General features: G+C 40.9%; 1 protein-coding gene across 1 annotated transcript in view; it reads right to left on the bottom strand.

Annotated features, from left to right (window-relative positions):
• Window positions 1-656: 656 nt before the first annotated feature.
• Window positions 657-23,738, bottom strand: part of XRN1 (5'-3' exoribonuclease 1) — a 228,198-nt gene continuing 205,116 nt past the window's right edge. The window contains exons 34-41 of the mRNA XM_008158575.2: window positions 21,138-21,199; window positions 17,153-17,260; window positions 16,546-16,705; window positions 14,660-14,841; window positions 9,737-9,850; window positions 9,541-9,643; window positions 5,190-5,350; window positions 657-4,660 (exon numbers count right to left, since the gene is read on the bottom strand). Coding sequence (XP_008156797.2) covers window positions 4,358-4,660; window positions 5,190-5,350; window positions 9,541-9,643; window positions 9,737-9,850; window positions 14,660-14,841; window positions 16,546-16,705; window positions 17,153-17,260; window positions 21,138-21,199 — 1,193 coding nt within the window. The 3' untranslated portion in view covers window positions 657-4,357. The remainder of the gene's footprint in view (window positions 4,661-5,189; window positions 5,351-9,540; window positions 9,644-9,736; window positions 9,851-14,659; window positions 14,842-16,545; window positions 16,706-17,152; window positions 17,261-21,137; window positions 21,200-23,738) is intronic.

Here is a 23,738-nt window from a genome sequence, read left to right on the forward strand (position 1 = left end):
TGCATGTTTCTCTATTATAAGGTAGGATGTTAGTCTTTTACCAGTAGATTCCCTGGTCTTATGAGTAGGAATTAAAGCCTCCTTCTATGTGGCTTGGTAAGAACCTTCCCCTGCATGTAGAAAAGATAGAGGGGATCATGTCAGGAAAAACAATAGCAGAAAGGGAAGAGGCTCCTAATGCTTGGGGAAGCAGGGGCTCCGTATGAGCTTGACACTCCAGAGGAACTCGGTGGGGAAGACAAAGTGGTACCCACCGCTGTCCAGAGGATTTGTGTTTGGGACTCAGAGAACAGATCATGTGACAAAGCCTCATTCACTAACATTTGTAATAAGCCTCCTAGTGCCTTCTCCATATTAACCATACAAGGGTGTTGTTTTCTTACTTAGGAGATAAAGAAACTGTACATAAACCTTGCCTAACTTGCCAATGTTAATAGATAATGACCCATTTACAACTAGTAAGCAGTAGAGCTAAGATCAGAAGAGTGGCCACCTGAATCTACAATTTAGACTTTTCCTACCAACCATGCTGGCTAGTGTACACTAAATGGCATAGATCCAAAATACAGGCGTAAAAGGATATGGAATTTAAGTGACAAGTGCAATATTTCCACTTCTGATATTAATGCAAACATACAAGAACAAACAACTTATAAAATCATTCTCAAGTGTTTAATTAAAATCCATATAGCATTTAACATGTACAATGTTTAAACTCTTTCAGTGATTCTTACATTTAAAAATCCTTTTGCACAATGTTTTGAGGCTAACTTCATGCTATAAATTTACAAATGAACAACACAAAAATACATTTGAAGTCCATTCTAATGCAAGTTTAAAACACTTTAATTGCAGATAATGTAAAGATATTAAAAAAACTACAAAATGAGCACAAAAGTCTCTTCCCTTTTGAGTTTTTAATAAAATACTGCTCTGTATAAGATCTGATGAAAAATTCTAGTTACTTATAAAATAGTTATGTGAGAAAAGAAAGGAATTAAAATATACATGAATTATACTTAATCATATTGTTTAAATGAACAAACTGTGGAACACTTTGATGACAGCACACTCTTACTCATATATCAAAATATATGAAAACACTCTACGAAGCAACTGGGTGCAGGCAAAAGAAAATGTAAGGGATGAGAGGCAAAAACCCAAACCAAACCAAAACAAAAAACCCTCAAGACAAACAAGGGGAAGAAAGAAATAAAAGAACTTAAAGCAAACTGTGGACCAAATTCTCTCATATTATTTCATTAGAAATGGGAAAGGGATTCGGCTTCAAGTGACTGAAACACCTACAGGAACTTAGCTGGTGGCCCAGGCAGCACCCCGACTGCGGGAACACGGGGACATCATGTTTACAGGCCAACGCCACGCTCCAAAGCTGGGCTACTGCACACAGCTGTTTAAAAACTGTTGACCAATGAGATGAAGCAGGTAGAACTACAATGGAGCTCCAGTTCTATCTTAAGGTAAAAATAAGACAACCACTATGCAAATGTATGATTTACTCACAGAAATAAAACAGATGCTTAAAAAGTAAATGAAATAGACCCTAAAGTGTATCTGCTTCCTTGAGCTAGAAGATATAAAATAGTCTGAAAAAGCAGAGATTGGATATGTCTTATTTAACTGGTTTCCTTATTCCAACCACCTTCTCTCTCCCCGCTCTTTTTAAAATTAAGATACGTTTGGAAGTATCAGTCTAAATTTAAAGTAAATACCTGATTAGAGAAAAAGAAGTAAACAACAAAAACCTGCCTCGAGTTCTTCATCCCTCCCCTCAATAGGGGGAAAAAAAGGATCTCTTTATCTTTTTATCATCAGATGTTTAAGACTTTTGTCTACAGAATGTTTAAATCAATTAGTACAATCTTTCTGCCAAATTATAAAGCTCAGGTAATGTCAGAAATTGTGAACAGAAACAACAAAACTGGGAGGATCAAGCTTCTAAATTCACTTACTTCACTCAAAAAGAAAGGAAAAGAAACATTACTGAACAAGAATACTTAGAATTAACTGCTCCAGTTATGTGGCAACATGGGGCCATCTGGGGACCCTGATCTTCAGCACCTTCATCGCCCCTGTTCTTGCAGCAAGTCCGCAGCAGATCCAACCGTGGAACAGACAGATAACTAAACTTCGGGGTGGTTGAGTCAGCCCCACCCAAAAAGGAAAAACTGTAAGTTTCCCAAACTATCAATGGGTCCACTCTCCTCAAGATTATCATGAGATAAAACAGCCTATCCCCACAGGGAGGGCACATCTCCTATGGACGTCGGGCCCACATTTAGAGTAAGTCTACACGGGGAGAAGAATACAGACCGATGCCTGACCACTACCTAGTCATTACAGAGCTCCCTTCCATTTTTAATCTCTTTAATCTTGACCTTTAGGATAACATGCTTTAAAAAAAGAGAAGAAGGAACGAAGAGAAACATGTTTACTGCCTATCCATATAGAACCGTCAACTTGCTTTTTGCTCAGATACGGGAATATCCTCACGGGTTCAATGGCATCATGCTTACTGAAATTTTTCTTGGAGTTTTCAGTTGGTGTGCATTCCTTGCTCTGTGACCTAAAAAAAATCTGTGAGCTGTGCACTGTTTATAGAGTGGTCACACAGAAGTGATGTGGGAGGCAATTATTGAATGCTGGAGTTTTTATAGTTAGAGAAGGTGAAAAACATTATACACTTTAAACTGAACATTACTGTCACAGTTTTGTATTGTATTCCCATAACAGATATTTCCTTTTAAAACAAATAGCTTGTGAGGCAATAAGGACAAACGCTGAGAATTACTTGAACATAATTACTCAAGATCCCACTAGAGATAGAAGAAACACTCCCAATAAGGAATTGCTGGACACTGCTGAAGTGTAAATCTAGGAAAGAAATTAAGATCACAGACTCACATGACCATAACAAATGATAGGTAATGACCATTTACCTCTTATACTAAAGGCACTATTAATATACAAATAGCCTATTCACAGTTAGAGAAACTCTGAAACCAGCAGTTAAAGGAACCCACTTGGTTCAAGGCCAGCACTTTAAACAGAGAGACCACTCTAAGACTCGTGGCAGAGTGTACAATGTACTCTATGAAGTTAGATATAAGAAGCAGCTCCATATAAAAATTGTAGTTCTAACTTTAAAAAAAAATGATAACTTACTTTCTTAAAAATATAAGCACATCACAAAAACTAAAGGATAAAAATATATATAAAAATTCAGGCCCTGAACCACTGATAAATTTGCAAAAACTTTAAAAGAATCCTAGAGCCACAGCTTGAACAATACCCCCCACAAGACATGCACAGACCAAGTGCTGGTGCTGGCCAGTGCAGCACAGAGCTGGGAGCAGGGAGACAATGGAAATAATGCACACCACAATGGCATTGTGCTTGTAATACATGTGCTTGGATATTAGAACTAGAATTCCCTCAGCTAGGAAGCACTAAACGGGGACCAACATAGAGCTCTTACAGCTGTGCAAGTGAGCTCTACAAAATAATAATGCAATATCTTTAGTTAACATGATTTATAGCTTCTACTTTATTCTACTGGAAGATTAATTTATAATCATTGTACCCTGTAAATTTTGAAACTTAATTTTATTCAAAATTATAAATGCTGATTACTGAATATCTACAAACACTGTAATTAGTTGCTTAAATCTAGATTGCTATTTATAATTATAAGTAGTTAAGTGAAATATTCTGACCAGTATTCTAAAGTTGCTTTGGTACAAAATCTGGAATAAAGCAAAACTGGCAGCACCATGCAGTGTGATCAGTTCAGAGCAGGTCTCACAGACTCACAAAGACAACAGAAGATATGTTAAAATACATGTACACAAGAGACAGTCTCCTGACAATTCTGTTACATCATTAAAAAGAAAAATGAAATTCATATTCAGTAAATTATACTTGGGGCCAAATTTTCATGCTCCATTTAATTATCCCTCAATGATGGTGTAAAAAATGCTTATTATTATTGCAATATGATGCTAATTCATAGTTCAGGACAAGGCCAGTATTCAGAGTCGTCCATTTTAATGCTTAGTCTGCTAGTATTATTTTCACACCAGTTTTAATTTTGTCTTTTTAAAAAATAGCTTTAATGAGGTATAATTAACATAAAGCAAACTGCACATATTTAGATGCACAATTTGATATGTAGTCTTTTAAACAGCATGAAAAGTGCCCCACAACTTACAAAGTTAAAATTTTTCAATTGAAACATATTATCTTAAAATTGCACATTCTAATTTTTTATGAGACACCGATATAGATTTATAAAAAGATGGGTGGAAATAAATTAATTTAACTCCAAGTACCACGTTTATTCAGAAGGTTTAGAAATGCCAAAATTGACAGCCAGTTTTCTTGATTTTCTTCTTGAAGAAGAGCTGGGTGCTGACTTATGGTGAGACATACTATGGCCTTGAGAGGCAGCTTCAACTTGAAAGGAAGATGCAGGCTGAGTAATCTGAGAGGACTTGAAGGGAGCTGATGAACTCTCCTGTGGAATCACTTTGGTGACATCAGAAGACCCTGGCTGGCTAGTCTGAAGTGGGGTGGCTTGAGAACTCTGGGCCTCCTTATTCTCAAAGTTCTTTTTGTTTGCAACCCTTTTTTTAGTGACCTTTAAGAAATAAAGGCATCATCGATTAACAATGTAGGCCTGCAGAGGAGGGCAGTTAGGGGTGACCAGGCTTGCAGGGGAGGGCTGTTAGGGGTGAGCAGGCCTGCAGGGGAGGGCAGTTAGGGGAAATCTGGCTGGCAGGGGAGCAGTTAGGCATCAATCAGGCTGGTAGGGGAGTGGATAGGGGGTGATCAGGCTGGCAGGCAGAAGCAGTTAGGGGCAATCAGGAAGGCAGGCAGGCGAGCAGTTGGGAGCCAGCAGTCCTGGATTGTGAGAGAGATGTCCGACTGCCCGTTTAGGCCCGATCCTACCAGTTGGGATCGGGCTTAAATGGGCAGTTGGACATCCCTCGAGGGGTCCCAGATTGGAGAGGGTGCAGGCTGGGCTGAGGGACACTCCTTCTACCCCTGTGCACGAATTTCATACACCGGGCCTCTAGTTATTGAATAAACACATTATTCTATTATCAGTCATCTTTGAGCATTAAGAAATTCTCTTAAAACACAATAATTCTATTTCCAGGTCTCACCTGTAGAGGTATGAATTGATTGTGCACACCACCTGCCATTCCCCCAGCCATAGGCATGGCCCCAGAATATGAAGTATGATGAAAGGGCTTTCCAGAAACTGGCACTGGTGCTCCCCATGGCACTGAGCCAAAGAGATGAGATGATGAAGGCATTATATTAGCTGTTAAAAATCACAGAAAATTTCTATTTTAGTAAAATGGACTCATCAAAGCCCTGAAATGTAAGACTTCCTTGTGCTATGCTTCTTAGCTTTTTTTACTTGGACAAAGAGGCATACACTTAAGATTAATCTTGCTTACAACATTCAACATCAGAAGTCCCTCTTAGGACTATGAAAAATTTACATAAGTCAGCTTATCATTATGCTGTCTGGCCTTGAGCTTTAAGAATATTTGTAGCAATATTTTAAAAATAATAAAGGGTTATTGAAACTGTCTCTTGGGGGACAAAAGCCAGGACACAAAAAGAGAAATCTTTTTTTTTTTTAAAATATATATTTATTTATTGATTTCAGAGAGTAAGGGAAAGAGAAAGAGTGAAACATTAATGATGAGAGAGAATCATTGATCAGTTGCCTCCTGCACGCCCCCTACTGGGGATCGAGCCTGCAATCCAGGCATGTGCCCTGACCCAGAATCGAACCAGTGACCTCCCGGTTCCTGGATCGATGCTCAACCATTGAGCCACACCAGCTGGGCAACCAAAGAGAGAAATCTTAAGGATCTCACCTGCCCCCAATGCTAAGTTGCTTCCATAGTGTTCCCAGCCTACAAAACCGCCCCCAAAAGCCCAAGTGTTCAAATGTGATCACTTTCATGACATGTACAATCTTCCTTTTCCCTATTCTAATATTTTTAACTCAAGAATTTAAAGAAATTTACATCTTCCCTGGCTGGTGTGGCTCAGTTGGTTGAGCATCGTCCTATGCACTGAAAGGTTCCTGGGTTCCTGGTGGGATTCCAGGTCAGGGCCCATGCCCAGGCTGCCTGCTCAATCCCCAGTAGTGGGCATGCAGGAGGCAGCCAACTGATGTTCCACTCTCACATCTATGTTTCTTTCTCTCCCTCTCTCTCTCCCTCCCTCCCTCTTCTTTCCCTTCTCTCTTTTAAAAAAAATTGTATCTTGTTTCTTATTAAAAGCACATTGAACCAGGAGTTTCCAAACCTGATTTAAGGTTGTATACTGAATCACCTCGGGAGCTTGTGAAGTACAGATTCCTGGGCAAAGTCTCAGATTTAATAAACCAGAGTCAGAGAGGCCCAGGAATCTGTACTGTTAAAAAGCTCCACAGGTGATTCTTATGTAGGCAGTATCAGTGCAGCATGTGGGCACCCCTGTATTACACAGCACACTGCCATTGAAGAAGATATATATTGTGTTCAAACTTCCTTTTCAGAGAGATAAAGGCAGTTAGAACTGTAACATAGTATAACTTAATTAAAATTAAGCCCCTTAAGAAATTTTTGTATTAGGGGAATCATAATACAGTGTTATGAATTATACATGCACAAATTCTGATGAAGAAAACTAAAGGTAGAGAAAATTAGGTCCTGATAATACCTATAAGCAACTTTGGTAGCAGTTGTAATATTTTTTTAAAAATATATTTTATTGATTTTTTACAGAGAGGAAGAGAGAGGGATAGAGAGTTAGAAACATCGATGAGAGAGAAACATCGATCAGCTGCCTCTTGCACACCCCCTACTGGGGATGTGCCCGCAACCAAGGTACATGCCCTTGACCGGAATCGAACCTGGGACCCTTGAGTCCGCAGGCCGACGCTCTATTCACTGAGCCAAACCGGTTTCGGCAGCAGTTGTAATATTAAGATGATTCAGTTTGGCTATACAGAAAAATCAGATGAAACTAATTCTGCCTCAGGATTCAATGCTCAACTGCTTTCTAGCTTTGACCTCCTGCTAAACAGTAAAATACCATTCTGATTCTTGATCTTTCTATTTGTAAAAATTTTTTTATTAATCCTTACCCAAGGGTATTTTTTCCATTGATTTTTTAGAAAGAGGGAGAGAGGGAGGAAGGAAAGGAGGAAAGGAGAAAGGGAGAAACATTGATATGAGAGAGATGCATTGATTGGTTGCCTCCTGAATGCACACTTGAGATTCAAACCTGCAACCCAGGTACATGCCCTTGAACAGGAATTGAATCCATGACCATGAAGTGCACTGGCTGACACTCTAACCACTGAGCAAGACTGGCTAGGGCCTGATTGTTGTTGTTGTTGCTAATCCTCACCTAAGGATATTTTTTCTATTGATTTTTAGAGACAGTGAAAGTGAGGGAGGAGACAGAGGGAGAGGGGGAGAGAGAAATTAATGTGAGATACATTGCTTGGTTGCCTCCTGCATGTGCCCCAACTGGAGCAGGGGAGAACTTGCAACCCAGCTATGTGCCCTTGACCGGGAATTGAACCTGTGACTCTTCGGTGAGCGGGCCAATGCTCTTCCATTGAGCCACACCAGCCAAGGCCATGGCCTGATTCTTGATCCTTTAAATGTATTTCCCCTCCTCTCCGACCTCTCCAGACTATTTGTTACTTGTCTCTCTTCTCATTCACTGTGCTAAGTGTGAGGTGGCTCTTTAGTTAGAGATGCATGTCCTTCAGTCCAGAAAGCTTTCTTATCCATTCCTTTGGTACTTTCCTCCTTTCCATCTCTTGTTTCTTTTTCTGGAACTCTAATTACATGGGTGTTGAATCCATGCACTGTCCCTTCTTTCTTATTTTCCACATTTTGTCCTGTTCTTCTTCTTCCTGAGATTGCCATGGCTTTGCTTGGGCTTTATCTACTGAAAAAATCAACTCAATATTTGATTCTTGATCTCCAATTATTATTTTTTTCATACTTTCTTATTTTTTTGGTTGCAATATTGTTATTTCCTACATTATCTCTCTTTCTAGGTCACTTTCCTTCCTCTTTGTTTTGGATTCTCTTTTAATTTTAGAGATTCTCTTTTCCTAAAAAATGTTCAGGATCTCCCAGTTTATTCATAGGAAAGCACAAGATGACCCAGCAACCCAGCTCATTTGTATCCTCTTCTACAGACACTTTAGTTTATAGCCTAACTCTACTATATACTACACTATGCTGGTTACTACTCCTTTACATGCTTTTCTCATTACAAACTCTTTTCAAATCTCTAATTTACTGATATTTTCTCTCTCATCTCTTTGTCCTAGGTCAGTGGTCGGCAAACTGTGGCTCGAGAGCCACATGCGGCTCTTTGGCCCCTTGAATTTTTAGCAAAGGCCACTTTAGGAGTACCCTAATTAAGTTAATAACAATGTACTATAGTTTAAGTTTTACAAATTTGGCTCTCAAAAGAAATTTCAATCATTGTACTGTTGATGTTTGGCTCTGCTGACTAATGAGTTTGCTGACCACTGTCCTAGGTTTACATTTTTAAAATAACTTATTTTTTAGTTTAATGGAGTTTAGGCAAAAAAAAAGATAACTTGTTTAATCAGCATTATTCACATTTCTAATGTTTTTAGTGAGGATTAGATATGTAGAACTCCTGGAATAATACCTAGCATTTAGTAGACTCAGAAAAGTAATTTTCTAAATGTGAAGTAAATAAGTTATTGGTTGTAAAATGATAATGATTAGGATATGAAGAAGCCAACTGTCAGTAGGGAGAAAAGGGTGATAAAAGAAATGTTTAATGAACTTAAGATTTGGAATCATGAAATTGTAAAATGTTAGTCTCAAAGAGATCCTAGGCGCACCTAGCATAATTAAGAAAATGGAGTCCCAAAGAAGTTCCATCATTTTTTCAAAGTAACGAAAGAGCCTGGACAAAAGAGCCCGAGTCCCCAGAGACCCTTCCCAGGCCCTAGCACACCAGGAAGTCACCACCGGCTGCAGGGAGCTACCTGCTCGATAACGCAGGCATCACATTTGAAGGAGAAAGAGAATTATGAGAGAATATTAAGAAACACACAGTGAGCTTAAAAACCCCTCTACTCTCCATTTCCCTCATCAGGAAGGACAATGTCTTTCACATCCACAGCTTCAAAGCCTGACCTGTTCGTATTCCCTTCATCTCTATTTTCTCCCAAAGGTTTTTAATATCTACCTTAAACCAAAATTCATGTTGGCAGCTTCTGGGGAATATGGGGTTGCCCAAAACAAAATGCTCTCCTACTCTAGCCACACTAGAGGATGTAGGAGGGAAATGACATTTCTAGATGAATCTGTAGGCTCTGTTTTCAGGCTAACTGCTCACAATTCCTTCTTCTATTCCCTAGACACTTATATGAATTTTTTGTTTTTTAAAATGAAGCATCTTGAAAGCACTTTCTAAATATAGCAACTCCAAATATTATCTTACCAGTAGGTTGGGGAAAAACTGGAGGAATGTTCCCAGGTGGTACAGCAGGAGGATAATTTGCAAATATCGGTGGAGGCAAAGGGAAATTCACTCCTAAGGAGCCCTGTGGAGGTATTTAAAAGTTGTAAGACAGTGCAACAATAACAGCTCTAGTAATTAATTCAAACTTGGTAGAGAAGTCATGAATAGTTCTCACCAACTGTTGTAAAGCAAAAAGTGCAGCTTTGATCTTGGCTTCTTCTTCAGAACGGCACTCTGGCCCATGCACCAGCAAGCCATTGGGCAATTTCACCCGGCAAACTATCATTGTCTGAAAAAGAGAATGTGAAATGTCTATGAAGTCATCTGGCTAGGAAACCACCTTCTTCCCCCAAAGCTTAGTTTAAACAAGTAGAATAATTTTAACATTCTGTTAAAAAAAATTCAAAAGAGGATTATTTAAATTTTGCATTAGGCCCAGCCAGCGTGGCTCAGTGATTGAATGTTGACCTATGAAACAGAAGGTTACGGTTGATTCCCAGTCAGGGCACATGCCCAGGTTGCAGGATTGATCCCCAGTGTGGAGTGTGCAGGAGGAAGCTGATTAATGATTCTCTCTCATCACTGATGTTTCTATTTCTCTCTCTCTTTCCCTTCCTCTTGGAAATCAAGAAAAATATATTTAAAAAAATAAATTTTGCATTAGCATGCAAAAACTTTAGAATTATTACCTTACCTTTCAATGTTTTTTTTAAAAAAAGCCTTCTAAGCTAGCTGAAGGGTCAAGAATCCTAATGCAAATGAAAGCCAGCAAAACTGTTTTCTTTATACCAAGGGCTGGGAAACTAGGACTTGTACTTGTTTCTGTAAGGTTTCACTGGAACACAGGTGAGTCCATTCTTTTATGTATCTTCTATGGCTGTTTTATACTATAGCTGCACAGCTGAGTAGTTGTGATAGAGAGCACATGGCCTGCAAAGCCTGAAGTATTTACTACCTGGACCTTCACAGAAAAAAAATTGCTGGCCCCAGCATTACACTATCCTTCAAACAACAGATATTTTGATAATATGAATTAATTACCCAAATCTAAAAAACTCAGAGGTACTGACTGGTTTTATATTCACATTTAAATTATAACTCTTTACATTATACTTTTTTATTTTACAAAAGGGATTCTTTCTTTTACATTGTACTTTTTCAAAAGGTAGAATTTAATTCTGCTTTCTGTTTTGGCAAGAACGTATCAGGAACTCAGATGTAAAAAGGATAAAACAACCTTTGTTGTAGCTAGTGGTCCTCAAGATGCAGTCTGGGGACCCTGAGGGTCTCTGAGACAACTTCCAGGGGGTTGCTGAAGTCAAAACTATTTTCATAATAGTATTAAGATGCTATTTGCCTTTGGACTCTCATTTTCCCACAAGTACACAGAAGACAAAAAGTTCATTGATATAGTTTCAGATTCTACACTGAAAATAAACAAATGACACAGGCTAGTAAGCCAGGACAAGCAGAACAGGAAAACTGAAATAGTAAAACAGCAATTTGCAACCATCTAGAAAATCCAGATGCCAAGCAGTTTGAAGCCAGCTAGTAAATTCTATCTTCCCTAAACCAAGGACACTTAAGAGTAAATGATTTGCATGTTGCCTCCCTAAACAGAGGGTAAATCGCTTATGTCAATGTACTCAGGGAGACTGATAGCAGAAATTCAATTAGTGTCATTTGCTGTCCACATCCAAGGATAAATGAAGTTATAAATTAGCCTTATTTTGGTTAGTTCGAGGCCTGGTGCATGAAAATTCATGCATTGGAGGGGTGGTCCCTCAGCCCGGCCTGCCCCCTCTCACAGTCCGGGAGCCCTCAGGGGCGGGAGGTGACCTGGTGATCAGGGGAAGGTGACGCCTCCATCACACCTCTGCTGCTGGCACTGCCGGCAGCGCAAGCCTCGGCCGGCCCTGGTTACCTGAGCCTCTGGTGGCCCTGAGGGGCTGGGGGTGGATCTGGCCGCTCCATGTGCCTGCCACCACCTCTCCTCCCCCAGCAGGGCTGAAAGGACTGAGGGACTCCAGCAGGGCTGGGGGTACTGGGCACTGCCAGCTTTGTGATGGTGTGATGGTCAATTTGCATATTCACTCTTTATTATATAGGATGGTTATGTTATATTAATCAGGTATTTAAAAATTTAAAAAAAGCCATCTTTTAATCATGGGAACTGAAGTTTGCTAGCCTATGTTTGTGTCTAATACACTTTGATATATGATCTTTTGGTAAAATAAAGTTTGACAATCCTTCAAGGGCTTGAATTTTTAAGAAACTTTCTCTTGACCTAGAATTGGCTTTAGAGTATCCCAATAGGCTCTGAAATGCCTCAAATGTTTGTTTTCTCTCTCATGAAGGGAAATTTTATACTGAAGGTACATAGGAACCTTTGTCAAATACAGTTATAACTAACCGTTATTGATTATAATATAAAATGTTGGGTTTTGCAGAAAGGACAACATTCCATGTCATCTGCATTATAATGAAATCCATAATCATGTAATTTTAAATTTCTTCTTGTCATTTGGAGACAGTTACTGTTTTGTTATAATATATTTGAAAAAGTATGATATCTTCTGAAGAGTTCATGGAAAGGACTGGCAAGAAAAATCAGAAGATCTTAAAGCATGTTAGTGTATTTTTCTTCCTATATGATCCCTCTGAAATTTGGCAATTCTTAATGAATCATGGCAATGCATTTCTTTGCATAAATTCAGTAAGACCGGTTTCTAATGGTAGTTTTATTGACCGAAAACTTTGACTAGAGTGTCATGTTTAAAAGGGTCATGTCTGGACTATGAAGACTTGAAGCCAATAAAAGTGCCATGGAGAAAGCCTGGTATCTTTCTTGGTAGCCCTGAAAATGCATGGCACTGGAGCGTCAGGCCCCTACCCTGCCATCACTGGCTGCTGGTCAGAGTGAAGGGGAGCAGCGAGGGCACCTTGTGTCCCTGCCCAACTCCCCCACGCACTCTCGGTCGCGATGAGAAGGAGAGCTGCTGAGGTGGGCCTTGAAGCCTAGGGTGTGAGCCAGGGTGGAGCCGCTGCAGGCACAGATCTTGGTGAGGAGCTCACCTAACCCTGCAGGCGGGCCTGACAGCAGCTGGATGGCTTGGCTTCTCTGCCCTGAGGGGCACATTGAGACTCAATCATAAAATTATGGCAAAGGTGGTCAGTTACCATTCTTGTTGTGTTTATGCAAATGACCAGGCCAAACTGAAACTAGACTTAATGCAATAGATAAACTGGTCTTAATTTGGTTCTTTTATAAAAATAAGTGTGATTTTAAGGATAAAAATTCTATTCCAATAGGAAATTATTAGAACTGAAATGTTTTCTTTCCCCTTCCACCAGACCATTTCTTATAATTCCTGCTGTTCTAATTGCTCAATAATACTAATAATACTAAATTTTATAACACAGTTTGTCTCCACCAGGTCACAAGCTCACCTCCTTCCGTGCCCAGGCCTCATCATCCCTCTGACAGACAGCAAAGATCTCTTGGCTCTGAAAGAAACCTTCACCCCTCCTCAGCATGGAAGCAGTTAAGAGGAGCCCGCCGCCCCGATGCCCACTTTCCCTGAAAGAATTCGAGCCAAGATCCTTGAGGGGATGTTAGGCAGTTAGACAGACATGAGCAGAGCAAGGACGATGGGCCAGCTGGAGGAGAAATGGATGGGACCCTGAGACGTGCTTCTCACCACTCCACCTGCTCTGAAGCCGGAAATGAAGAAACCTGGGCATACTCCCTCGGCCTTCCTCTAAGAAAGCCAGCAGGCTTAGAACAGCTAATGAAGATAGGATCAGTAAGCCCTGAAGCTCCAGATGTTACTCCAGACTAGATCTCTGGATGCCATTACAATCTCTTAGGTAATGAAAATGAAAAAGACTCGAGCTGCTGAACACCCTACTCCCTAGCACTGAGTCTTCAATTGAATCCCCAAGGCTGAAAATGAGCTTAAGGATCAAGAGGGGGGAATGAGGGGAAACATAAGACAACTAGGGGGCTAGCAATCTGAATCTGTGCCAGTAATCAGTATTCTGACACACATTCTTGCTATTATAATTAACCCCCATTGTTATTGTTAATGATTGTTCAGCCTTGCAGAACCTGTTTCCCAGAATACTTCCACTGTCCAGAGGCCATAAACCATGAACCATACATAACCGCCGGAGGCGGTGGGCAGCGTTGGCGCCAGCCAGGCCAGGCCTTTGGATATAACCTTACTTCCCCCATTCCAACCCACGGGGGGCTGCAAAGCCAGCAAAAAGTCTGGAAGCCTGGTCCATATTTGGGAGACAAAGAAACTCAGGGGATAAAAGGGAAAGCTCCCCCCACATTCAACGCTCAGGCTTTGGAGACTGACTCCCCTGAGTCACCATACTAGTGCATCTGCAAATAAAGGCATTTTCCTGAATTTTCCGAGTGCCCGTTGTGTATTTTCCAGTTGCCTGGTAATTTCTGCAACAACATCAGTGACGAGAATCATCGATTGGCTGCCTACTGCACACCCACTACTGGGGATTGAGCCTGCAACCTGGGCATAGGAATCGAACCATGGCACTGCTCCCCGTCTTCCCCCTGAACCACAGCGGCTCCATTTTTCAACTATCTGTGTGAGGCCAGGTTTACGTGATAGATTTCAACCAAAACAATGTATCACAAGAGATTGAGAGTAGGAAGATAGGAGAATCTAGCTTCTTCTATTAAGCTAGACATGGAAAAGATTTGCAAAAATGTGAAGCAAGACCATTTACTAAAATTTTTTGAAAACTTATTTTTAAATAAACATTTAAACACTTTTTAGTTTTAATTTCTAGTATAGTAAATATGGATATAACACAAGTAAATAAAAGTTCTTTGAGGCCCACCCCCAAAAGTGGGGAGTTTCTAAGATCAAAAAGTTTGAACCAAAATTCTTTAGACCAGATTCAGGCCTGTGGGTTGTATAAGGCCTGAGAAAGCATTTGGTCTGACCCTGTCTAGTCATTACGGTGAGTTAATTAAAAAACTGTCTTTTTCTAGCCAAAGACTTTCAGTCAATTTATTTAAGCTGTGTTAAAGAACATATTTAAATGGAACAGTAGTATACTATACCTGTGGTGTTCTAAGAAAGGAGAAATCTGGTTGTGGCATTCCAATAAGGGAACAAATTTTCGAGAGTTCAGTTACTGGTGTGGACACAGGAGGGATCTGGCTTGAAGCAGGCCAGCACACATTGTTTATGGACTGAACATGATGGTACTCACTAGCACTTTGAGGTTTGTTCACATAAGATGCTACCAAAAAAGAGAATAGGACATATCTGTATTAAATGATATCTCAAATTAGGCAATTATTATAAGGTTTCACAGAATAAGAGCAAAAAATTATTAAAAGGTGAAAAGAGGAATCTCCCATGAAGCAAATGTAAGAACTATTCAGTACTGCCTAAAATTACTAAGGGTTCAGTAAAGATTTTTTAGGTGATTGTAACTGATTAATGATATATGATTAAAATAAAGATTTTAAAATACAATAAGTAGCTGACAGCCAAAAATGAATATCTTGAGAGATTAATGACTATATAGTTATGTTACAGGCAAAATTTAAACAAGCAAATGGCTCTCTTGAGCTGGTTTACAATTAATTCTTAAGTTTTGAGGCTTTGGCTTTAGTTTTCTTAGAAATTCATCTTACACTCTAAGATACAATATGTGAACATTTTTGTTGCTTCAAATGATGCTTCTTAGAATTATTTTTTCTGAAATTAAGTCTTTAAAGAGCTTTTATGTAGAAAATAATTTTAAAATTCTAAAAGTTCACATTCTTTATGATCAATAAACTCACTAATAGAACAAGAGCATATCTCAGTGAAGAATGAATCTAAACCTCTTCCTATCTTAGACTAAAAAGAGGTTAAGTGGCTTGTCCGAAGCCAACGATGGTGTTAGTTCTGCAACACAGGCTGGATTCTGAGCTCTTGACTCTCAGGTATGTTTTTTTTCACTACTGAAACAAAGAAAAAGTTACTTGTTTTTGGCAGTGTGACTATCTTTATCCGATTTTGTTTTAAATTTTGCTCTATTTCAAGAGCATGTCTGTAACTATATTAAATAACTAATTTCCTAATAGTTATTGGAATTTTAATTATTTATCCCAATATTAATTGCAGTATAAATGGGGGAAGGCTCTGGTTTTCTTCATATTTTGTTCCTTAATAAATTCAGATATGTTTATATCAAAATGTTTTTTAGTTCTCTTGAGAAACTTCTATCTCACCAACTTTTGCCCTAGTGATTCTTCCTATGTACTTATTTGCAGATAATTACATAGACAAAATACTAAAGTATAGAAGAAATAAGGAGCAGGAGTAATGATGGATAGTTACTGAAATCCAGCTCCCTGCCAGAGGTTGTGCTACATGCTTCGTAGATTTCAAGTAAGTAACCACTTTCCAATGTCTGCCTCTATTAACTATTTTTAATGATTTAATAGCTTCTTTTATTTTTATGTTGGTCTTATTTTAACATAATACTAACATTAATTTTTGGCACCTACAATGTGCTAGACACAGTGTTAACTGCTTTATATGTGCCATATAATCATCACAACAGTCATTTAAAATGTTATTCTCATTCTGTAAAAAGAAAAAGAATTTTAGAAAAGTTAAGTGATATATTTAAGTTACATAATCATTCTTAAATTGCTGGGGGCGGAGGGGAAGGCTAGACTGTGAAATCCTTTCTAGGCTTGAGATCTGTAGAAGGAGTGTCTGTAATAGTACAATTTCAGTATACACAATAGACATTTAAGAACTATATATCTACTATTGGCTACATAGTTATTACATAAATGATATAAAAATTACACTCTTAATTGTTACTTTTAATTATATTCCTTTAAAAATAAGAGTAGTTTTACCTTTAAAAAGCACATGATAAAAAATAATCTGAATTTCTGAAATGAAACTGGTTATTAGTAGTTGTACTTAGTGTACTTACTTAATTTCTCATTTTGTTTAGGCTGTGAGGAAGGTCCATATTCATCTCTTCTGTTACAGGAAACAATGACTTCATTACCAAACTGTTTCATTTCGTTCTTATGGTCCACAGTGCCAGAGCCATCAATTTTTAGAATTTCTTTAAGCATCCGTGTTCCCTTCTGTTTTAAATATGAGTGATATGGAGATGGTGAGGGTAGCAGGAGAAAAGTTAACAGAATTACAGAGCTTACTGTTCCTTCTTTTAATGAGTTACACTGTTAAAAATTAAAACAATAACTTCTCTGAGATAGAGAATAAGAAAAATCAATAGTCTGGAGTTGAAAACAACAACAACAACAACAACAAACCCACCATTTCTCAGCATAAATTTTGACCAAACTGCCGAGTAGCAATGTTTAAAAAGCAAGGGATCTATGTATGGTCTAAAGAGAAAAAACAAAAAAATGGCTTAATTGCCCAGGACAGCCTGGTTTTTCTCATGGGATGACAAGAAAGATGCAACACACTGGATGAGAGAAAAGGGTTTAATTGGTTGCAGGGGGTGGGTATTCATGGTCAATGATGGTGAAATTACCATAGTACAAAAGTTCCTACAAAATACGAACCATAGCAAATGACTGTGGTGACAAATGTTCTTCACTGGGAGGCTCTTCATGATGCGATACTTTGGAGATATTCAAGGATGCTAAGAAGTCCTCAAATCCAGTGTTAGGCTAAAAGAATAATACTTTGTGCATGAAGATGCAAGTATAAGGACAAAGAAAAAGCTACGAGTTGTATGTACAAAAATGATTTATAATTTTCATCAATCATCTAACTATGTGCTAGAGTGTGGGAAGATCAATTGAATAAATGGCCTTTTACCTTATCAACAGCATTTGGAAAACCAGTCCTAACCTTTTGATTTTCTGAGACTTCCGTACTTTCATTTCTCTTCAGTAGCTTAGTATTACATTTGCCAGGCTGTCCAAATGTCTACAAAAGAGTATGAGTGAGCTCTCTGTGCAAATAAATTTTATAGTTACTTATTACTAGTCCTCTAAATAAATCACTGTAAACTTTTTAAAATGTGGTATTCTCCCTTTTACATCATAAGAAAAAAAGGGGGCCTGTAAACTTGGATGAGGGAAAGAATTACATCTTTATCTTCATTAACTATTTTCTAAATAGGAATTTAGAATTTCCTTCAATTATGAATATAGGCAGCAAACCACAATAGGAGTGATTCTAATTCTATTTCAACATAACTGGTTTTGTTTTACATTGAATGTACTCTATTTTAATTTTAAGACATTACTAGAGGCTCGGTGCATGAAATTCGTGCACGGGTTTGTGTGTGTGTGTGTGTGTGTGTCCCCCTCAGCCCAGCCTGCACCCTCTCCAATCTGGAACCCCTTGAGGGATGTCTGACCGCCTGTATAGGCCCGATATCGGGCCTAAAAAGGCAAGTGGGATCGGGCCTAAATGGGCAGTCAGACATCCCTCTCACAATCCAGGACTGCTGGCTCCCAACTGCTCATCTGCCTCTACCTGATTGCCCCTAACCACTTCTGCCTGCCAGCCTGATCACCCCCTAACCACTCCCCTGCCAGCCTGATCGATGCCTAACTGCTCCCCGGCCGGCCCGATTGCCCCTAACTGCCCTCCCCTGCAGGCCTGGTTGCCTCCAACTGCCCTCCCCTGCTGGCCTGGTCACCCCTAACTGCCCTCCCCTGCTGGCCTGGTCACCCCTAACTGCCCACCCCTGCAGGCCTGCCCCCCCAACTACCCTCCCCTGCAGGCCTGGTCACCCCTAACTGCCCTCCCTGTAGTCCTGGGTCCCCCTCAACTGCCCTCCTCTGCTGTCCTGATCTCCCCCAATTATCCTCCCCTGCAGGCCTGGTCTCCCACAACTGCCCTCCCCTGAAGGCCTGGTCTCCTCCAACTGCCCTCCCATGCTGACCTGGTCACCCCTAACTGCCCTCCCTGCTAGCCTGATCGCCCACAACTGCCCTCTCCTGCAGGCCTGGTCCCCCCCAAACTGCCCTCTCCTGCAGGCCTGGTATCCCCTAACTGCCCTCCCCTGCTGGCCTGATCGGCCCCTTTAGGGCTGGGTCCCCCCCAACTGCCCTCCCTTGCTGGCCTGGTCTCCCCCAATTGCCCTCCTCTGCTAGTGTGGTCACCCCAACTGCCCTCCTCTGCTGATCTGGTCACCCCCAACTTCCCTCCTCTGCTGACCTGGTCACCTCTAACTGCCCTCCCTGCTGGCTGATCACCCCCAACTGCCCTCCCCTGCAGGCCTGGTCCCCCCCACAACTGCCCACCCCTGCAGGCCTGGTCCCCCTAACTATTCTCCCCTCAGGCATGCCCCCCAACTACCCTCCTCTGGAGTACTGGTGTCCCCCAAATGCCCTCCCCTGCTGACCTGGTCCCCCCCTCCTACTGCCCTCCACTGCAGGCCTGGGTCCTCCCCAACTGCCCTCCCTTGCAGGCCTGGTCTTCCCCAACTGCTTTCCCCTGCTGACCTGGTCCCCCCTAACTGCCCTCCTCTGCTGGCCTGGTCACCCCTAACTGCCCACAACTGCTCTCCCCAGCTGGCTATCTTGTGGCGGCCATCTTGTGTTCACATGGGGGCAGCCATCTTTGATCACATGGGGCAGCCATCTTGTGTCTTGGAGTGATGGTCAATTTGCATATTACTCTTTTATTAGATAGGATTTTAAGAGAGTCCATAGGCTTCACCAAAAATCCATGGCATGAAACATTTATAAACCCTTTTCTAGAATAAAGGAAATCATAGCATACGAGTTGCAGAACAGGGCCTTAAAAGTCATATAATTAAGCCATTTTACTGGTATCTAGCTATTAATGAATTCTATTTACTAAGAAACTATTATGTGCCAAAGATACATATTCTGCTAAGATATCACATATACTAATAAAAGGATAATATGCTAATTAGACCAGGTGACCAGACATCTTCTGGACAGTTACAGGGTGACCAGGCCAGCAGGGGGGCAGTTAAGGGGCGATCAGGCAGGCAGGCAGGCAGGTGAGCAGTTAGGAGTCAGCGGTCCCGGATTGCGAGAGGGATGTCTACCAGCAGTTGGACATCCCCTGAGGGGTCCCTGATTGGAGAGGGTGCTGACTGGGCTGAGGGACCCCACCTGGGCACAAATTTCGTGCACTGGGCCTCTAGTTTAGTAGTTATAAGAAATCTAATTTTTTCAAACTCTGTATTGGAATATAGAGTTCCCGTTGCAGGAAGATTCCTGCAATAGGGCTTCCTGCTGCGCTCTCCCCCGGCCCTGCCTGCTTTCCTCCCTTCTCCCCAGGCCCCTGCCTGCTTTCCTCCCTTCTCCCCCGGCCCCTGCCTGCTTTCCTCCCTTCTCCCCAGGCCCCGCCTGCTTTCCTCCCTTCTCCCCAGGCCCCGCCTGCTTTCAGTGCCGTCTCCCCAGGCCCCGCCTGCTTTCCTCCCTTCTCCCCTGGTCCCGCCTGCTTTCAGTCCCTTCTCCCCCGGCCTCGCCTGCTTTCAGTCCCTTCTCCCCCGGCCCCGCCTGCTTTCAGTCCCTTCTCCCCCGGTCCCGCCTGCTTTCCTCCCTTCTTCCCCGCCTGGCTTGCTTGCTTCTCCGCAGCTTCACTCCCTTCTGCAGGCTTGGCTTCTTTCTACACTGTCTTGATATGCAAATTAACCGCCATCTTGGTTGGGTTAATTTGCATACTTGCCCTGATTGGCTGGTGGGCGTGGCTTGGGTGTAGCGAAGGTGCGGTCAATTTGCATATTACTCTTTTACTAGGTAGGATACTGAATATATGCACATCATCAGGCTACATACTGACTTTTTTAGATTAAAATTTGTTATACTTTGATTATAAAATGTATACATACTTCATATCAAACAGCAGAGACTACATAAAATAAAACATAAACTTCAGTTCCCCTCTACAATCTAATTTGGCAGAATTAACCAGTAACTTTACTATGTTGATCCACATATTTTTGTTGTATATATACCATATTTTCTGGCGTATAAGACGACTGGGCATATAAGATTTTCCTGGGTTAAAAAGTCATCTTATACGCCGGAAAATACAGTAGTCCAATATATCTAATCCATTATATCTAATCCCATCAATATAGTCCAATATACCGTATTTTCCGGCGTATAAAACGACTTTTTAACCCAGGAAAATCTTATACGCCCAGTCGTCTTATACGCTGGAAAGTACGGTACACATACTTTGCACATTTATATTTATGTATAAATACGTGTATTTATGTATGTAGTTATGTTTAGATGATATGTGTTGAGAGAGACAAGTGATCTATTTTTATCTACTTTTTAAAGATGAAGACCTCGAGGCTGAGAGAGGTAGTGAAGTGCTTTAGCCACCCAACTATTAAGATTTCAGGTATTTCTAGTTCCAAATCCTGAACTCTAGCTGTTCAACCTACTATCCAACGACTCTCAGGTTATACTTAAGCACCCTCTTGCCATACAACTTATGAATTTGACAGGAAATTTGGCTGCAAAATTCAGTCATATACCACAAAGCCACCAATTGCAATAAGAAGCTGGCTATTAGGTATTTCGTTTTAAGACCGCTTACCTGATTATTTGACATTTTTTGTGACCAACTCTCAGTTTTAGGGCTCCTACATTCTTCTTTAACTAGAGACAAGAAAATAGAAATTTTGATAAATTAAAAAACTCACTGCACACCAATAACATTTACCAAATATTTACTACTTCAAGGTACAATGATAAAAATTCACATAATTCTAAAAAGATGAAAATCCTGATCTTGAAGACCTATAATCTAGACTAGAGGAGAAGAGATACTCACAGGTAACAACAGCAAGAAAAAGGAAAGAGGGCATCTAACTGAGCCTTGAAGGATAATAGGTTTCCAATGGGCAGAATAAGAGGCTATGTACCAGGTGTATCGGTTAATAATGCAGATTCTGTAATCAAAGAAAACACGATAATTTCAAGAGAAACATCAAAAGTGCTTTACTCAAAGTAATGTCCATCGCTAGCTATACATTTCCCCCATCTTTCAGGTAATTTGTGAATACCGTCCCAACAGAACTTTTCTTGTTTTGAGGCAAACCATTCAGAGACCCAATTTTCCACTGCTTTGTATGTTTTGAAGTGCTGCTCAGAAAGTGCATGTGCCATTGATCGGAACAAGTGGTAATCTGAAGGAGCAAGGTCTCGTGAATACAGCAGGTGGGTTAATACTTCCCAGGCAGGATCTTTTCACATGTCTTTAACTGGTTTTGAAGTGTGTAATCCTGTGTTATCATGAAGCAAAATTACTTTGCCGTGTCTTCTGGAACATTCTGGTCATTTCATAATCAAATTGATTATTTGTTGTCAGTAGTGATTAGTATTAACCGTTTCACCTGATTTTAGAAGCTCAGAATACACCACACCTTCCTGATCCCACCAAACGCAGAGCATTGTCTTCTTCCCAAAGCGATTTGGCCTTGCAGTCGATGTTGATGGTTGACCTGGATCAACCCATGATTTTGTGCATTTGGGATTCAACATACATCCACTTTTCATTGCCAGTCACAATTCGATGCAAAAAAGACTTTCTTTTGTGCCCTTGAATCAACATTTTACTGATAACTTTTTGGTTTTCCATTTGTCTTTCGTTCAGTTGATGTGGCACCCATTTTCCTTCCTTTAAAATCTTTCCCATTGCTTTTAAATGATCGGAAATTGTTTGCTGAGCAATGTGTAATCTTTCTGCAAGTTGTTTTTGAGTTTGATACGCATCTTCATCCAATAATGCTTGTAATTGTTTGTCTTCAAACTTTTTCGGTTGACCTGGACGTTCTTTGTCTTTCACATCAAAATAATCACTTTTAAAGCATTTAAACCAGCGTTCACAAGTATCTTGAAATGGAGTATGTTCACCATAAGCTTCCCGAAGTATACAATAACTTTCAGCAGCAGTTTTCTTCACAATAAAGTAATGAATTAAAACTTCCTGCAAATGCTCTATTTTTGGCATGAAATTTGACATTTTTAAGTGTAAAAATATCTATGATGTTAACACCTTCACAAAATTTGACACATGAAGTTTTGAAGCTTGCTGTCAATACAACAAGATAGCATACGTATCAAATCACATATATATCAACATATGTGTGACTCCATCTATTGAAAAAAATCTGCATTATTAACTGGTACACCTTGTATTCCAGGCAAAGGAAATAATAGGAGAAATGACATGGATTCAGAGAACAAGGAATGTGTCTCTTCTCTCAATAGATCAGTTCTGCTAGAAGTGAAGGAGTATAATGGAGCTTAATTGAACTCTAGAAGCAGGTTGGTGCCATAATCTGAGCGGTACTGAAGACTATGGAGAGAGAAAACCAAGATGGCGGCATAGGTAAACACCTAACTTGCAGCCTCGCACAACAATTTCAAAAACACAACTAAAAGTCAAAATGGACATCATCCAGAACCACAGGAAAGCTGGCTTACTGAAACGCCCACAACTAGAAGGAAAGAGAAAACCACGAGGAAAATCAGAGGAGCCGTAATAACCTGAGGTACAGAGACAAGGGCGGAGACACGGGCGCGCGCGCGTGCGGGGAGGACGGAGCCGGAGAGTATGGGGTGGCTGAGTGCCTGGCCGGCGTTCTCTAGCAGGAAGGAGATAAAAGCTCCAGATTGCGCTGAACCCCAGCTCCGAATGCACTGAACCCCAGTTCCGGGCGAGACCCTGGGGACCCAGGCTCATACTGGGGGAATCTGGGCTGTAAGGCAGAAACTCAGGGGAGCAGCGAAAGGCAGAGCTCCGGAGCTGTGCGCATGACGAACTGTTGACTGTGCCGCTGAATTGCCCTAGTGGGAAGGAGACAAAAGCTCTGGACTGTGCTGAGACTCAGTTCCAACTGCACTGAAACCCAGTTCCGGGCGAGAATCTGGGAATCCAGATTCATTGGGGGAAGAGACTAGACTGGCAGTGGGCGAAACTCCAGGGCGCCTTTCTCTCAGAGGTGCTTACAGGGAGTACAGAGGGACACTGAGACCCAGGAACCTCATAGGGCGGGGCTGACGGGAAGCCAAGCCTGTAGGCTCCACCCTGAAACTCCGCCCCATCCAAGCTGAGCACAGAGGCTTTTACAATTTTGCAAGTCTAGTTGAATAAGGCTGTCTCCCGGTGTAGACACAGGTGATTCTCACAGCC

The sequence above is a fragment of the Eptesicus fuscus genome, chromosome 9, assembly GCF_027574615.1.
Source record: "Eptesicus fuscus isolate TK198812 chromosome 9, DD_ASM_mEF_20220401, whole genome shotgun sequence".
Lineage (NCBI taxonomy): Eukaryota > Metazoa > Chordata > Mammalia > Chiroptera > Vespertilionidae > Eptesicus > Eptesicus fuscus.